The 15,482-nt window shown below is 45.9% G+C and overlaps 1 protein-coding gene across 5 annotated transcripts in view; it reads right to left on the bottom strand.

The window, feature by feature from the left end:
- Nucleotides 1-15,482, bottom strand: part of PTPRU (protein tyrosine phosphatase receptor type U) — a 1,238,801-nt gene that overhangs the window by 341,201 nt on the left and 882,118 nt on the right. For all 5 annotated transcript variants that reach the window (XM_069623015.1, XM_069623016.1, XM_069623017.1 and 2 more), the window contains exons 13-14: nt 9,352-9,388; nt 1,217-1,355 (exon numbers count right to left, since the gene is read on the bottom strand). In XM_069623015.1, the coding sequence (XP_069479116.1) occupies nt 1,217-1,355; nt 9,352-9,388 (176 nt within the window). The remainder of the gene's footprint in view (nt 1-1,216; nt 1,356-9,351; nt 9,389-15,482) is intronic.

Genomic DNA, 15,482 nt, shown 5'->3' with positions numbered 1-15,482 from the left:
CTTTTAACTAACCGATTGGGTCCAAGCTCTAGTGGGGTGGCCAGGACACTGCCTTGGCTCTCTGTAGCTGGGCTAGACCCAGGCCCTGAGTCACGAGTCCACCTCAGCCATGAGATCTTTGTGTCGGCTCTCGGAAAGCCCAGTGCTGCACTCGGCCCCTGCAGTGGTAATGTCACAGTACTGTCAGCAGTGACTGTACGATAGATTCTGTTATCCATGCGATTACTGCACGGCCCAAAATACTGCGCGCGGTTATTCCGAATGCGAAAACGAAGCTGCGCAGTAATCACATACATCGGACTGCGTGTTTCTGCTGCACCAACCCGTCCCCCCACCCCGCAGCCCCTGAAGCAGGTGACACCCGCCCACAGCCCCTGCTCGCCCTGTGAGGTATACTAAGAATCTGCATGTTTGAAGCCCTAGAATGTGCATGAGGCGTCTGTTTTCCGCAATTATGAAGTGATTCCGTCGCAGGTGCACTGGTACAGTGGGATCCTGCAGCCACGGTTGCCCTCTGTATCAGCTCCACTTCCACTGCCAGGGAGTGGGGGCCAGGGGCGATGTGTTCCAGTTCTCTGCATGGTCACCGCCCTGTGAGATGGGACCGCTCTCTCTATACCATTCTCCACACTTCACGGGCAGGGGGCGATGTCTCTAACCAGTCCTCACCGGTGTATGCACTTGGGGGGCTGTTTCCAGTGCCTTTCCGCCATTACGTGCACTTCACTTCAATTGCACCGGTATGTAGGGGTAGGTGTGACAATGCTATAGGCAATTGGCTTGCTCTGCATCTCATTTACAATATGGATCCCAAATGAACCGGGTGGAAAAAGATATCCCATTGAAGTGATCCACATGACCAAAAAACAGCCTATATGGGGGCATCTTGCAGGGTAACCTTGCTCTGAGCCCATCAAGCGTCTCCCCATTCAAGCCTTGGTAACCTGCTATCCACTATACTGCCAGTAGGCCACAGTAAGAGGTGTCTCCAGCTCAAGACTGCATTCTCTGCAGCATCCTCTAATTCCCGCCAAACTGCCAACCCACTGCATACACTCCATCCATGAGAACCAAAACCATATAGTGGGTAGCCATTAAGCAGGAGGCAGCTATCATCCATTGCGGCCCCCCGAACATCTGGAAATCTGTCACACACTGGGTCACAATGCTGTCACCCAGAATAGGAGCCAACCATCACGCCCAAGACTCTCCTTACCCCTTGCGGATGGCCGCGATGATGGCTCCCAGGAGAATGATGAGGACCACAAGCCCGCCAGCGCAGATTCCCAAAATAAGTCCCATCTCCTCCGAGTGCTGGGTAACTTCCATGGCACGCTTGGTCTCCTTGCAGGCCGCTGTGTGAGAAGAGAGAAAGGTTAGCCATGTTCACTGGTACCGGAAGCAATTGAGATCCTACCCACCAATTAACTACAAATCACAAAGAGCAACATGGGAAAGATTGGGACTCCAAGCTGGACAAGCCCATTTGGTTTGCAAGGGTCCCCATGGTAACAGCCAGGGCTTGTGATTAATTGAGATCTTTTTCATATCCTGCCCTTCAGTGTTGCATGGTCTCAGTTATGCCCAGACATGGGTTGCCAGCTTGCTGTGACTAGAGCCGCAAGCAGCACTTCTCTGATAGCACCCAGTGAGGCCGAGGCATGCCTGGGTTTGCTCGTGGTCATGTGCAGAAGGGAAGAAATCTGCCAGTTCTGGCACCCAATGCAGCTGAGTTATGTTTGGGGTTGCTCGTGGTCTTGTGAAGAAGGGGTGCAACCTAGCAGTTCTGGCACCCAATGAAGCTTAGTAAAGTCTGGGGATGCTCGTGTGCGTGTGCAGAAGGGCTGAAACCTACCAGTTCTATCACCCAATAAGGCTGAGGGATGCCTGGGGTTGCTCGTGGTCTTGTGCAGAAGGGATGCAACTTAGCAGTTCTGGCACCCAATGAGGCAGAGGCATGTCTGGGATGTTCGTGGTCTTGTGCAGAAGTGATGCAACATTGCATTTCTGGCACCCAATGAGGCAGAGGCATGCCTAGGGATGCTTGTGGTCTTGTGCAGAAGGGTTCAACCCAGCAGTTCTGGCACCCAATGAAGCCGAGGCATGCCTGGGGTTTCTCGTGGTCTTGGGCAAAAGGGATGCAACTTAGCAGTGCTGGCAACCCAATGTGGCATAGGCATGCCTGGGGGTTCTCGTGGTCTTGGGCAGAAGCGATGCAACTTAGCAGTTCTGGCACCCAATGTTGCCGAGGCATTCCTGGAGTTGCTTGTGGTCTTGTGCAGAAAGGATGCAACCTAGCAGTTCTGGCACCTAATGAGCCCAAGGCATGCCTGGGGCTGCTCGTGGTCTTGTGCAGAAGGGATGCAACCTAGCAGTTCTGGCACCTAATGAGCCCAAGGCATGCCTGGGGCTGCTCGTGGTCTTGTGCAGAAGGGATGCAACCTAGCAGTTCTGGCACCTAATGAGCCCAAGGCATGCCTGGGGCTGCTCGTGGTCTTGTGCAGAAGGGATGCAACCTAGCAGTTCTGGCACCTAATGAGCCCAAGGCATGCCTGGGGCTGCTCGTGGTCTTGTGCAGAAGGGATGCAACCTAGCAGTTCTGGCACCTAATGAGCCCAAGGCATGCCTGGGGCTGCTCGTGGTCTTGTGCAGAAGGGATGCAACCTAGCAGTTCTGGCACCTAATGAGCCCAAGGCATGCCTGGGGCTGCTCGTGGTCTTGTGCAGAAGGGATGCAACCTAGCAGTTCTGGCACCCAATGAGGTCAATATACACAAAAGAGGAACTCCAAAACAATCGGGAACTCAATGGAGCACAAAACTAACCTATAACACAAGAGTGTTCCCGAACAGGCTAAAGTTATATTATTTAAATAGCTGTCAGTACATATTCAACTGGTAGCTTAAACAGAACAAAGCATACAATTATTCATGTGTATTTTTTCTACCTCACTAATCAGATGATCCTAAAACATCATTCAGAAAATATGTACAAAAATATGAAAACAATTGTTTTTTTGGAGTTTTATTATTTGTTATAGAAGAAACCAGTTTAGCCAATAGTTGGCTACAGATATGAACATTAATTACACAACGCCTTCCGCTAATGAATGTGTGTTGCCACGACGACTTGGATGCTGGGACCCACCCTCTACCTATATGGGTGGCATGCAGTTATACATAACACCTTCTCCCCACTTCTCTCCTTTTGTCACCCCTTACCCTTCTGTATGGGACGCAAGACATAGTTTCTATGACTTTCCCACTATAACCTCTCTTTAGTGGCACGCATTTTTCACTTCTTCACGGTGATTTTGGGGTATCAATAGGACTCTATGATATTTAGGTATTCACCGTTGGGGGCACCGTTTGCCAGTTGTAAGGGAGTGAAGGCCTGATGCTCTCCACCATGCATTGGTACCACTCTCCTTTAGGGGCTGAACTGTAAGATCAAAGTACCTGAGGAAGGTGGTCTCCATCTACCCTCATACCACCAAAACGCCATCTGTTTCCACGTTTCGACTACAGGCGCATTTGCCTGATTTCTATTGCTATATTCTCCTTCTGTCATGGTGCAGAACGCTTTTTTGAAGAGCTGCACAGAGCAATTTTAGTAGTTAGGATGGATTCAAAAACGTCCAGCCATCACTCTACAATGTTGCAATCCCAGTCACCTGTCTCTGTTCGAAACAGGCGCGGGGGAACGGGAAAGCACAGAAGAGCTTTGTTTATACACTGCCGCATTTTGGGAAAGCGGCTGCCTGTGCGGCTGCATAGACACATCTCTACACCTTTTCCAGGGGTCGGTTAGTACTTTTAACAGTTTTAAAATAACCCCAGATCGGCTGTTAGGGCAAGTCATACTTAATGTTGCTCTCAGCATTGGTGGACTAGGACCTGATGATGTCAGCAGTCACCGGCCTCTTACCCAAGTGAATTCTGGGAGCTAATATAAAAATCTCTGCTATGCGAGCCCTAAGCTTCACTGTTTGATGGGTTGGACTGCAGAGTCCTGTGCTGCCAAACTGGCTGTCCAAAATAAGCAGGGAATCTTTGTGAATAAGATGACCTACGCGTAAGGAAAAGGATTATCCTTTTCCTTACATAACCTCTGTTCTTCATGACTCATTTTATTATCTGCTCCTATTCTAATGCTGACCCTAATTATTTTATGTAGGATATATTTGTTGGGGTAATCTCGGATGAGTGAATTGTTGTGCTCTTTCCGTGCGGGGTTTCATTTTCGATGGATTAAGATGAGGTGAACTGTCTAACACATCAAGAGTTGTGGGGAAAGTGTTAGATTGCTTTTATGGGTGATGTTGGGGTGTTTGTGAGGAATTGAGGCTGTTGTTGTTCATACAATGGATGGGTACATATTGTAAGTCATATGTAAGGTCTGTTCTCCATTATACGCTGACATGATAAATATGGATGCTTCCTAATGAGAAAGTGTCACCTAGATCAGTTGTTGATTTTGTGGGACCATGCTCATTAGATGTCACATTTCTGTGCATGCTTCATTGCTATGGCTGGTTGCGGTTATGTTTGCATGTGTGTGGATGGAGCAATCTATTGATATGGTGCATGGATATGCATTGTCAATGTTTTAGGGTGTCTTTAGGGGGGTGTCTGATACTTACTGATTGTTGGTGGGTGAGCGTTCAGTGGTGTGAGATGGATGTTCTTTGGTGAATTAGTTTTCTGATGGTGTAGAGACTATTTGTGCTCTGCATTATTTCAACTAATTTTGGGGGGTGTGTCATGGTTGCATAGTTTCAATATATGTCAGCGTTTGACCAATTGGAGACTTTCAGGGGGTTAGTTGTTGTTAGAGGTGTTCATATGCTTATAGGAGGGGTGTCCAGGACACTGGACTGTTTGGAATGTTTTATTTAGTGTACAGTTTTTATCTGTTGTTGCTGACTTGCTTCTATTTCAGAGGGGGGGTTGTTCACATCTTGTGGTTGCCTTTTAGAATTTTCTGGTTTAGTAGAGGATTTTATTTTTAATAACTTTGGCATTGATGGTGGGTTTGAGAAAATGACTAATGATTTCCATGTACTTTCGTGGAATGTGAATGGACTAAATAATCCGAAGAAAAGGTTGAAGATAATGAGTCACATGCAAGGATTGAGGTGCGACATTTGTTTTGTTCAGGAGACTCATCTACTTAAAGATGGTAATGTAGGGTTGGGTTGGAAGAGTTTATGACTTCTGTTTTTCTACTCGCTCGAGAGGTGTGGCACTTCTGGTTAGGAGGAATTATCCCTTGAAGGTTGTGCGTGAAATATCGGATGGTGAAGGCAGGATGGTGGCGTTGTTGGTTGAGGTTCAGGGTTGTTTGATGACGTTATGCAATATTTATGCCCCTTCTGTAGATGATGGTTCGTTCTTCAGGAATGTGGCTCAGACACTTCAAAATTTAGGGTCGGATAACATCATTCTTGGTGGTGACTTTAATACTGTTTTGAATAAGGATTTGGATAGGAATGTACCAGGAAACTTTAGGCTTAGTGATCGCCATTATGTTTCTCTTACAAAATTGCTAGAGGAGCACGCTTTACGTGATTGTTGGAGGTTGCAGCATCCCCAGGCCAGGGAGTATAGTTTCTACTCCAGTGCACACTAAATTTACTCCAGGCTGGACATGGTATTGACTGCTGGACTAATGACAAAGAATTTTAAGTCTAGCGAGATAGGCACAATCCTGTTGATGGATCATGCACATGTGATGTTGTGTATTGACGGGGGAAGTCCTGTTCAAAGGCACTATATGTGGAGAATGGATAATACGTATTTCAAAATGGAAAAGGAAGTGGATAAATTGAAGGCAGAAATTGGCTTCTTTGTTTCTGTAAATTACAATGGTGATTTGAGACCAGAAATAGTGTGGGAGGCGTTGAAATGCAATATGAGGGGTTACTTGATTAATCTGACGTGTGAGAGGAGGAAAAATGCTGATGGGCAGAAGGAACTTGAAATGAGGACTGGTCTTTTATCCAAGATGGTCATGGCTGACCCGTTTAACTGAGATAATTTGATTGAATTGAAGAAATTAAAGAAAGAACTTAAGGACATAATTGATGAAAAGACAGAGAAAAAATACTATAATCTGAAATGTGAGTATTTTGAGAAGGGTGAGAAGTGTGATAAGTGGCTGGCATATAGGTTGAAAATGAGGGAATCTGAGCGGTCAAATGCATCTATTCGGGATGCGGCTGGCCGTCTTACATTTATGCCGAATGAAATTAATACTGTTTTTCGAGATTATTATAGGCATTTGTATAGGAGTGAATTTGATGTGCCAGTAGGGAGTGCAGACTTTCTTGAGAGAGCAAACCTTGCTAGCGTGTCAAATTATGATTCGCATGTACTGGAGGAAGATCTGACTGTGGATGAGATTAAGATGGCAATCAGCAAACTGAATGTTGGGAAATCACCAGGGCCAGATAGCTTTCCAGTAGAATTCTACAAAATATTGCCAGATTCGGCCTTGAATCTACTTAAGGATATGTATGAGTCCTCTTTGGCTAGTGGATTTCTGCCGGCGTCAACTAGACATGCCATGATATCAGTCTTTCCGAAAAAGGGTAAAGATGAGACGCTCCCTGGGAATTATCGCCCGATTAGTCTTATTAACACCGACAACAAAATTTTGGCTACGGTTTTGGCTGATTGGTTGGAAAGGCTTCTACTACAGCTGATCAATGAAAATCAGTCGGGTTTTGTAAAAGGGAGAAAGGCGTCCAGTAACATCAGGCGTCTGTTCCATACTATCAATAGGGCAACAGATGAATCAGAGGATGCAGCCGTTTTCTCATTGGATGCAGAGAAAGCTTTTGATAGGGTAGAGTGGACTTTTCTGTTTCAAGTACTCGAGAAATTGGGATTTGGAGAGAAATTTAGATCATGGATTAAGCTCTTATATTCGGGTCCGACTGCAGATGTTAATACCAATGGAATTTGTTCTAGTCCCTTTAGACTAGAGAGGCGAACACGACAGGGTTGCCCTCTCTCGCCTTTGTTATTTGTTCTGGTGATTGAACCTCTAGCGGCCGCCATTAGAAACAAATTGGATATAAGTGGTGTCTCTTGTTGGGGTTTGCAACAGACGATTTGGTTATTTGCAGACAACATACTTTTGGTCCTGCAGGACCTACATTTGTCTTTACCTAAGTTAATGGATGTCTTAACTTCATTTCAGGGGATATCTGGTTATAAAATAAATTGGAGTAAATCTGAAGTGCTGCCGCTGGCTCCTGGGTGTAACAAAAAATATGTTTCATATTTAGGTTTTCGGTGGTGCCTGGAAAAAATGTTGTATCTGGGGATTTGGATCACTCCGAAGATTTGTGATTTGGTGAGAGTGAACATGAATGTGCTAACTGTGGCTTTTAAGAATGATCTGGCTCGATGGGGGTTGCTGAACCTGTCACTTTGGGGGAAGGTCAATGCCCTAAAAATTATGTCGGCCCCTAGAATTAACTATGTTTTAAGTATGATCCCATTGAATACCAAAGCTTCTTATTGGAAGGAATTGGACAAGCTTATACAAGTTTCTTGTGGGATAGTAAACCAGCAAGATTGAGCTTATGGAAGCTGCAACTACCTTTGGAGAAGGGCGGGTTGGGTGTTCCGAACTTCAGGGCCTATCATTTGGCCTTCAGTTGTGCTTTCATGATAGATTTCGTGGAAACAATTCCGAGTATATGGGCTGTGGCCGAGGCTGGTGCTAATGGTCCTCTGTCGCCTAGGGCATTGTTAACCACAGTCTCGAAAGGTGTGAAAAATGTGTTGACCACTTCATTGAGAAATTTCTGGAAGAACTTGAATGTCTTGTTGGGTGTGGATGGTTGCAAGGATCCAAATGCATCGATTTGGATGAATCTGTCTATTAAATTGAATGGTAAATAGTTTTTCTGGCCTGAACGGTTCTTGGGTGGTATCAGCTGGATTGGTGACCTTTTCGCTGAGGGTGAATGGAAGAGCGCTAGAGATTTGCAAAGGGAATTTAGCATTGAAGGATTTAGAGTCTCGGATTACAGGAAACTGAAACAGGCCGTTTGTGAGATTGATTTGCAGAATTGTCTGCATTTGGAATTTCTGACAAAGAAAGCATTGGTGAAAGAGGGTGGCTTGGCGAGCCGGATCTATAGACAGGTTTTAATTGAATATAAAGGCAATGATTCGCTGAGGATTGAATGGGGTAGGAGAATTGGGGCGGACATTACTGTTGAGAGTTGGACTAGGATGTGCGAGAATGTCAGACTGTGTTCCTTGGGCTTGACAGAGCGGACAAGACAAATTAAGATCCTGAATAGGGTCTATTTGACCCCGGAAAAACTGTGGAGGAGAGGTTTGAAGGATGGTCCTGAATGCTGGGCATGTGTACATGAGGATGGAACGATGGAACATATGTTGTGGGACTGTGTGAAGGTCCGAGGGTTTTGGAGTGATGTGGGTGAAGTATGTGAAGAGATCCTCGATGTGACAATTCATTTTCATTTTGAGATGATAATTCTGGGGAATGATTCCCTCTTGGATGATCTCTCTCAGTGCCAATAAAAATGGTTATTTAGAGTGGCTGCTATGGGTAAGAAAGTTATCCTTCAAAATTGGAAATCTGTTGCTCCGATAAATAAGGAAATGTGGCTGAGTGAGATGTGAGATTTGGCAGCTATGGAGGAACGTTTGTATAGGAAGCAAGGCAAGGAATGTTTATTTGCAGAGATATGGGGGAAATTTGTGGAGATTTATTGACTTTGTATTTGCAGATGGTGAGATGTGAACAAGGGGTGGGTGGGTTTTTGTGGCTTTGTATATACATTTCGTACATATGTTCTTGTTTTATATGCTGATGTTTTATGGTTATGCTTTGAAAATAAATTTTCAAAAAAAAAAAAAAGATGGCCCACGCGTTTTGCAGAACAGGAAACACCACTGTGAAGCAGGTCAATTTCATCTCTGAGAGAAGCCCCATATTAATTGTGTCCTTATACTCACACATCAACTACAATTAATTTCTACACCAGGGCCACTCACTGACAAAAACTCACTTACACAAACACATGGCAAAAACGTGTACAGTTGTCCACTCAGACTCGCATTTAGCATAACCACACTTATGCTCCAAGATGCCACTTGTTTGGTGAATGTTGCGTTTAATTTCAAATAACATATCAGTTGGGTTCACGGGCACGTTCCCTGTCATCGCTGTAAGTTGAATGCACGGCTTGCTCGCTCTTACACTCATTCACTTAACTTGTGACACACACAGTCTCATCCCTTTTGCTTTTCCCTCTTGGCCAAACATGCACAGTCTACCACCCTCTCACTTCTAGGCGCCTCACCTTTTCTGGCGATCCGAACGCAATTCAGGCGGGTCTCCTGAAGAGGAAAAGAAAGAAACACACTTAGAATCAACATAAGACATGAAAACTAAGCAAAAGCAGCATGGGAGACATCTAGGGGTACCATAATGCACCGCTCCATCCAGCAACCACCGTAGCAAACCATGTGAACCTTAGGTGTAGGTAGCTCAGTGGGTTAAGGCACCTGCTAAAGAGAACTTTGTGCAACTAACAGAGCACCTAATCGTGCCTATAGAGCCCGCTGCACATATGTGATGGCCCACAAGTGGCAGACCCACATGTGTCTGGGGATGATGGTTGTACGTGTATTTAGAGCAGATTGCCTAGCATTTAATTAAGTGATGGATTGGCCTTGTGGGTGAGACCAGCTGGATATTTAAATAGTCATTCTCCTCTATGAAAGGAAGAGGTTTAAAACATGATTAAGACACTCTCATCTGGGGCACAGCCCATGGGGCAGGCTCCTATTAATGTTTGCATTTGTAAAGTGCACAAAACCCGGAGCCATCAAGGCGATGTTGCAAGAACCAGTTAGATGTGGCCATTTGGGCAAGGAAGCTGACAGTAGAAAGATACAGTTGCATACAGACACAGGTGGTAGATTACAACGCTGGTGTGCTACATGGGAAGTGCAGAAAGATAGTTCCTCCACTATGTGAACAACCAAGTTTTAATAGCCCTACAGATAACCCAGTAGGAGTCTTCGGATCAGCGCATGAGAGAGAGTATTCCATTGTTTGGCTGCTATGGAGGGAAATATTCTGCCTCCCGCTTTGGCACATTTGAATTTGGGCTGGACCAGCCGATGGGCATTCAGAGTTCTGGTGGGCCTAGTCAAAAAGGTCTTGGTGATTTTCTGAGACAGGTAGGCAGGGCAGATCCAGAGATGCACCTGAGGGTAATGGAGAGGGTCTTAAACCGGATCCTTCTTGGATCGGGAGCCAATGGATGGTTCTTGGGGTGGTCGAGATGTGTTCTGTTTTAGGGATATTTAATGCTGCAGGAAGGGCATTATTTTGGATTGTCTGTAGTTTCTGTATGTTGTGTGCAGAAGTACCAGCAAAGAGTACATTGCAGTAGTCTAGCCAGGCCCTTACCACAGCACGAGCAATCGTTAGGCAACTATCCATAGCTAGGAAAGGTCTTACAGCATTTATCAATTTGGTACAGTATGCTGCTGAGGAGGAAAGCACATTCTCCTGGCGAGTCAGTGATAGAGTAGCGTTGAGGTATGCTCCCAACGTTTTAACTGCAGGGGAGACGGTGATCTGAGTGCTGTCTTGTTGAATGCTGATTATCACAAGTTGAGTTTTCTTCAGCACTGTTGCAGGACAGACCACAAGGAGCTCTGTCTTGTCATTCAGGCATAGGCCATGCATTGCCATCCAGGCTTGGATGGCAGTGTAGGCTGAGCTCAGGGTGCCTGCGTCATTGGAGTAGATTCCAGCTAGGGGCAGAAGAATGTACGTGTCCTCGGCATGGTTAGTGTAGGCTATGCCGAGGGAGTCCAAGGGGTCAAAGAGTGGCTTAGTAAATATGCTATATAGCGTGGGAGAGACACACGATCCTTGTGGAACTCCATATTTGATTGGAGCTGGTGGAGCGCTTGCTTTTTCCGCAAGGACCCTCATAGCTCTTCCTTTGAGGAAGGAGGCAATCCAGGTCATAGCTTCCAGTGAGAATGATGCTGAGCTGGTCAGATTATGGCAAAGAATGTTGTGATCGACTAGGTCGAAGACCGCAGATAGGTCGAGGAGGAGCAGCGGAGCAGGTTTCCCTTCATTCCTGAGCTTGTTGATCCATTTTTTTTATCGCTAGGAGTGCTGACTCAGCGCTGTGGCCTGGCCGGAAGCCAGACTGTCAGACTCCCAAGAAGTGGTTGGTTTCCAGGTGGTGCTGGATTTGGACATAAGCCGCTCTGTCCAGGATTATTAGTAATAAGTGGACTGTGGTGATCGGCCGGTAGTTGTAAAGGAGGGCCGGGTCCAGGGTGTTTTGTTTTTTAATAGGGGGAGAACCCAGGCTTCCTTGAGGCTGGATGGGACTGTGCTTGTCTCAAAAGAGGCATTAATGAAAGCTGTGATGAAGGAAGTAAGGGCATCCGCACAGTCTTTGATGACAGCGGCTGGCAGACGTCGCCTTTACATCTTGAGGCTGTGAGACTCTTTAGGATGTGCAGTGTTTCCAATTCCAAATCTGTGACTATGAAAGCGGAACAGTGGAATGCCAAGTCTATGGGTTGTGGGAGGGCGAGTGTCAGTAGTGGCTTGGTTTAGGGGTTTCAAGGCAAATCGTTTGGCAAATTTTACTGTGCAGAGTGTCCATTTTATGTAGCAAAGCATTTCGAATATTGGTGCACCATACCAAGGTGACAATGAGAGAATGCTTGGCAGGTTTGGTGCATTTACTAGCAGTTGCACCTAAAAGTTGGCTTTCCTGACAATTAGCATTAGAGTCCTGACTGGGTGCATCAAAGGTACAGGCAGAGGAGATAGGATCTGTGTCATTAGACATGCGCCGGGATCTATCCCGGTCTGGGCTGGGAATGTTAGTCACTGGGCTAAAAGCAAGGGTAGTGGGGCAGTTGGCCCACTAACACTTGTGGGCAAGGGCATTATTATTGGTTACAGGGCAAGCAATGACATTAGGGGCGTCAACGCTAGGTCTAATGCAGGCAATAACATTACAGGCAATATTGTTAAGGAAAGCGATCAACTTAGCGGCGCGGGTATTAGGATCACGGCAGTCAATGACATTGGTAACAGTACACTTCGTTGTGGGGCAGACTGATAAATTTGCAGCAGTGTTGTTAGGTGCAAGGCAGGCAGTGACATTAGCAGCAATACTCTTGTGACAGACAGTTACATTTCTCCCAGGGCAAACCAATACAATTATAGCAAGGCAGGCAGGGGCATTATCAGCAATACTGTTGTGGCAGACAGTTACATTTCCCACACTATTGTTTGATGCCTGGGAGGCAGGGGGATTTACAGCAGTCTGGTAGTTCGTAGGGTGGGATCTCGCTTTAGCAAGGCTCACAGTGACAGTGCGTGTGTGGTAGGGCAATTGGCAGTTCCAGGCTGACTAGATGCGGTGGAGCAAAAAGTAGAATTTGTTGTGGTATCAGGTGTGAGCCTCCCTGTATGGTTTTTCTCTGTCTAGCCAGAGTGCACATATTCAAGTCCCAACAGGGTACTCTCAAACTCTTAACATTCGAAGCTGAAGTCAATCCCATTGGGTAAAGTAATAACGCACCCAATGTTTAAGTGACAAATAAAAATTAGTCTGTATTGTGTGTTAACTAAATGGTCACTATTGTTCAACAATATATGAGCACTGACGTATCCATATCATGTACTTGGCACAATTTCATCATATTGGGATACAAGAGACCGAGCAGTCGTTTAGAACAACATATTTCATTTAACATCTCACATTGAGATGCCATTAGCCAAACGGAGCTCAAAGTGATATAAGCAGCTCCCTAAGAACAACAGAACTGCATCTGGACCTTCAGTGAAGCAGGAGAGACCCTGATTTCTTTCATGTTGACTTACTTTCTCTGATTGTTCCCACGCATCAGCTGGGGAGGAATCCTGCATGGTAGACCCCCTGCTTATTAGGTGCAGTATTAAGACCTTTGATGGCTGCATATGGGTTCCATTTCATTAGTACAGATTCAACATTTAGTCTTCATCTCTCCTTCTGAAGATCTCACGAATCAGGGAATCCATGATACCCAGGGCTGAAAGGGGGGTATGCACTTAGAAGGAACAGAGTGTCTTCATTTCAGTGTTTTCTTGTTGGTGCATTTAATGGGGCTACATACAAATTGAGTAGGCCGGGATGACAGCTCAGGGGCAACGTTGAAAGTAGGACAACGTATAGCAACACAGGCTTAGAAACGGGTTCCTGGTATTAAGCACGTTAAAAAAGAACAATTATAAAAAATAAAAAAAAAACAGTATTTACTTCCTGAATAAGCACCTAACAAGGAAACAATGAATAAATACCACCCCACCCCCCTTTGTGTATAAAGACAAAAAAAATAAAGCTGCACCGAGAAAAAACACACGGAACCACATTGGATACAAATTGCAGGAAATTGGTCCCATGGAACGTGTCACTTTTTGGTGGTCATGACTATTAAAAAGTGCGGTGCATTCTGGGAGTTTTGTTTTAGTTCCACGTTTTACCATTACATGTATGGGCCTACACAACTACATGCAAAAAGAAACCTGGTTGGATGAAGGTGACACTTGTTACATGGGGTCGGGTGGCAGCTGTGCCTACACTAAACAAGAAGAGTAGTGAAGGTTAGGCTTTCCCTGGCCTAGTAAAAGATGTACTCTACTCGGTGACTTCCACGCGCTACAAACGCTCAGGTACCTGAGCGCTGCTTACCCACTGTGTGTGGTGCTCATTTATCGACCTCGGAAGGATGAGTTTGGCCTGCCGGGATTCGAACCTGCGTCAGCAGGCTCTGCACAGATGTCTAAGCGAGCGCTCGCTGTGCTATCGGACCGGCTATGTGTGGTATCCGTGCAATCAGCTCTCCAAGCCTCAGTAGGTTCCCCGTGAAGTTTGTTTTAAGTCAAAGTCGGCGGCCCTCCGATCAATAATTTGCAAAAACTCCCTGTCCATATAGCGTGCCCAAGAAGAACACAGCGCAGTGCAAAGCAACGGCAGCCGGCCGCGCTGCGGGCCAGCACGCCGCCCGCTGCCGCCTGCACTACCGCTTCCTGCAAACCACAAATTATCCACTGAACTCATGGCGGAGCAGATGGCCATTAAGAGCGGAGGAAACAAGCCGCGGTCGATTAACAGGTTGGGGAAAAGAGTTGCCTCTCACCTAGCGTCCGCACGAATAAACAGATTTACTGCCTGGCAGGGCCAACGACACCCCCACTCTTAGCCCCATGGTGATAGTAAAAAAGGCAGATCCCCTCTAGGAGGCTGAGCGCTGTGCTGTAATCAAGGAGACCAAAGAACACGCAGCTGCCTGCGCGTTACCTGCCCGCCTTTGAAGGGCCTACTTTGGGAGAGATATCGGGACACAGATGTAAGCAGTTGCAGGGCCTTTTCGAACTTTTGAGCCCCCAACATGTTTTGCACCAAGAGAAAGCCTTCTACAGCAATAGTGACGGTCATCTGCAAATATATGAAGTCATGACATAGCCTGCAAATATCGGAGCATAGGCGAAATTTAAACACGTTTGCGATATCACCTGGCAATACTATGGGTGCAAAAAAAAAAGCATGAATTGCCCTCACTGTGGTCCAGACTTCCAACGGCAAACATGTTCGCCTACCCCTGCTAAGAAGGAGTCAACTCATGCCAAGCACGGAGGCCTGAGGATAGGTAAGAGCGGCAGCCTCCATCTTGAATAGATGAATGCAAGCATTGATTATTAACCATGTATCCTATATAAACGATCCTCTGAGGATGTCTGTGTATTGGGGACCAAGCTTAACCTCTCTTCCTCTAAAGTTCTGGCTAGAACCCCAAACGGAATAACAGATGTCACAATTATTTTATCCTGGCATCCAAACTCTGATGCTGTCCAAATGGGTGTATATAATACATGGTTACAAACACCAATGTTAGGGTGATAGTTGTGATGATTGTAATGAGCACCAAGCCTGCTCTGCACTATGTACTTAGGGGTTCTTAGCACACAGCCTTATATCACAGACATATTTGTCAAATAAAAAGATCTGCAGTTATTCACTCTTTGATCTCATGCAAAGCAGCCAGTAACCATGATGTGTACTATTTGTTCCCTTCCCCTTTCTCACAGAGGAATTTTGAATGAGTACAAAATGAATGTACCAGGCAGACCATCTTGAAATGATACCCATCTACCAGAAAATACTTTATGGGGTTATTATAGGTTTTGATGATGTGTTTTGCTCCGTAAGTCAAATGCAGCATTCTTATTGGGGTTGGTCACCTGAGTTACCTGGAGGCAACCAGACGTGGACTCCCTGCTCACTGTGCTCAGAGAGACAAAGCTTCACCTCACTGATGAGGCCCAACAAGGCTGAAACACGTGTATGGGTTTGCTTTTGTAACTCTTGTTCAGAGAGGAATTGCCATAGCATTTCGG

The sequence above is a fragment of the Ambystoma mexicanum genome, chromosome 11, assembly GCF_040938575.1.
Source record: "Ambystoma mexicanum isolate Mex_15411 chromosome 11, UKY_AmexF1_1, whole genome shotgun sequence".
Taxonomy (NCBI): domain Eukaryota; kingdom Metazoa; phylum Chordata; class Amphibia; order Caudata; family Ambystomatidae; genus Ambystoma; species Ambystoma mexicanum.
The sequence above is the reverse complement of the archived record's forward strand: the minus strand, read 5'-3'. Positions and strand labels throughout refer to the sequence as shown.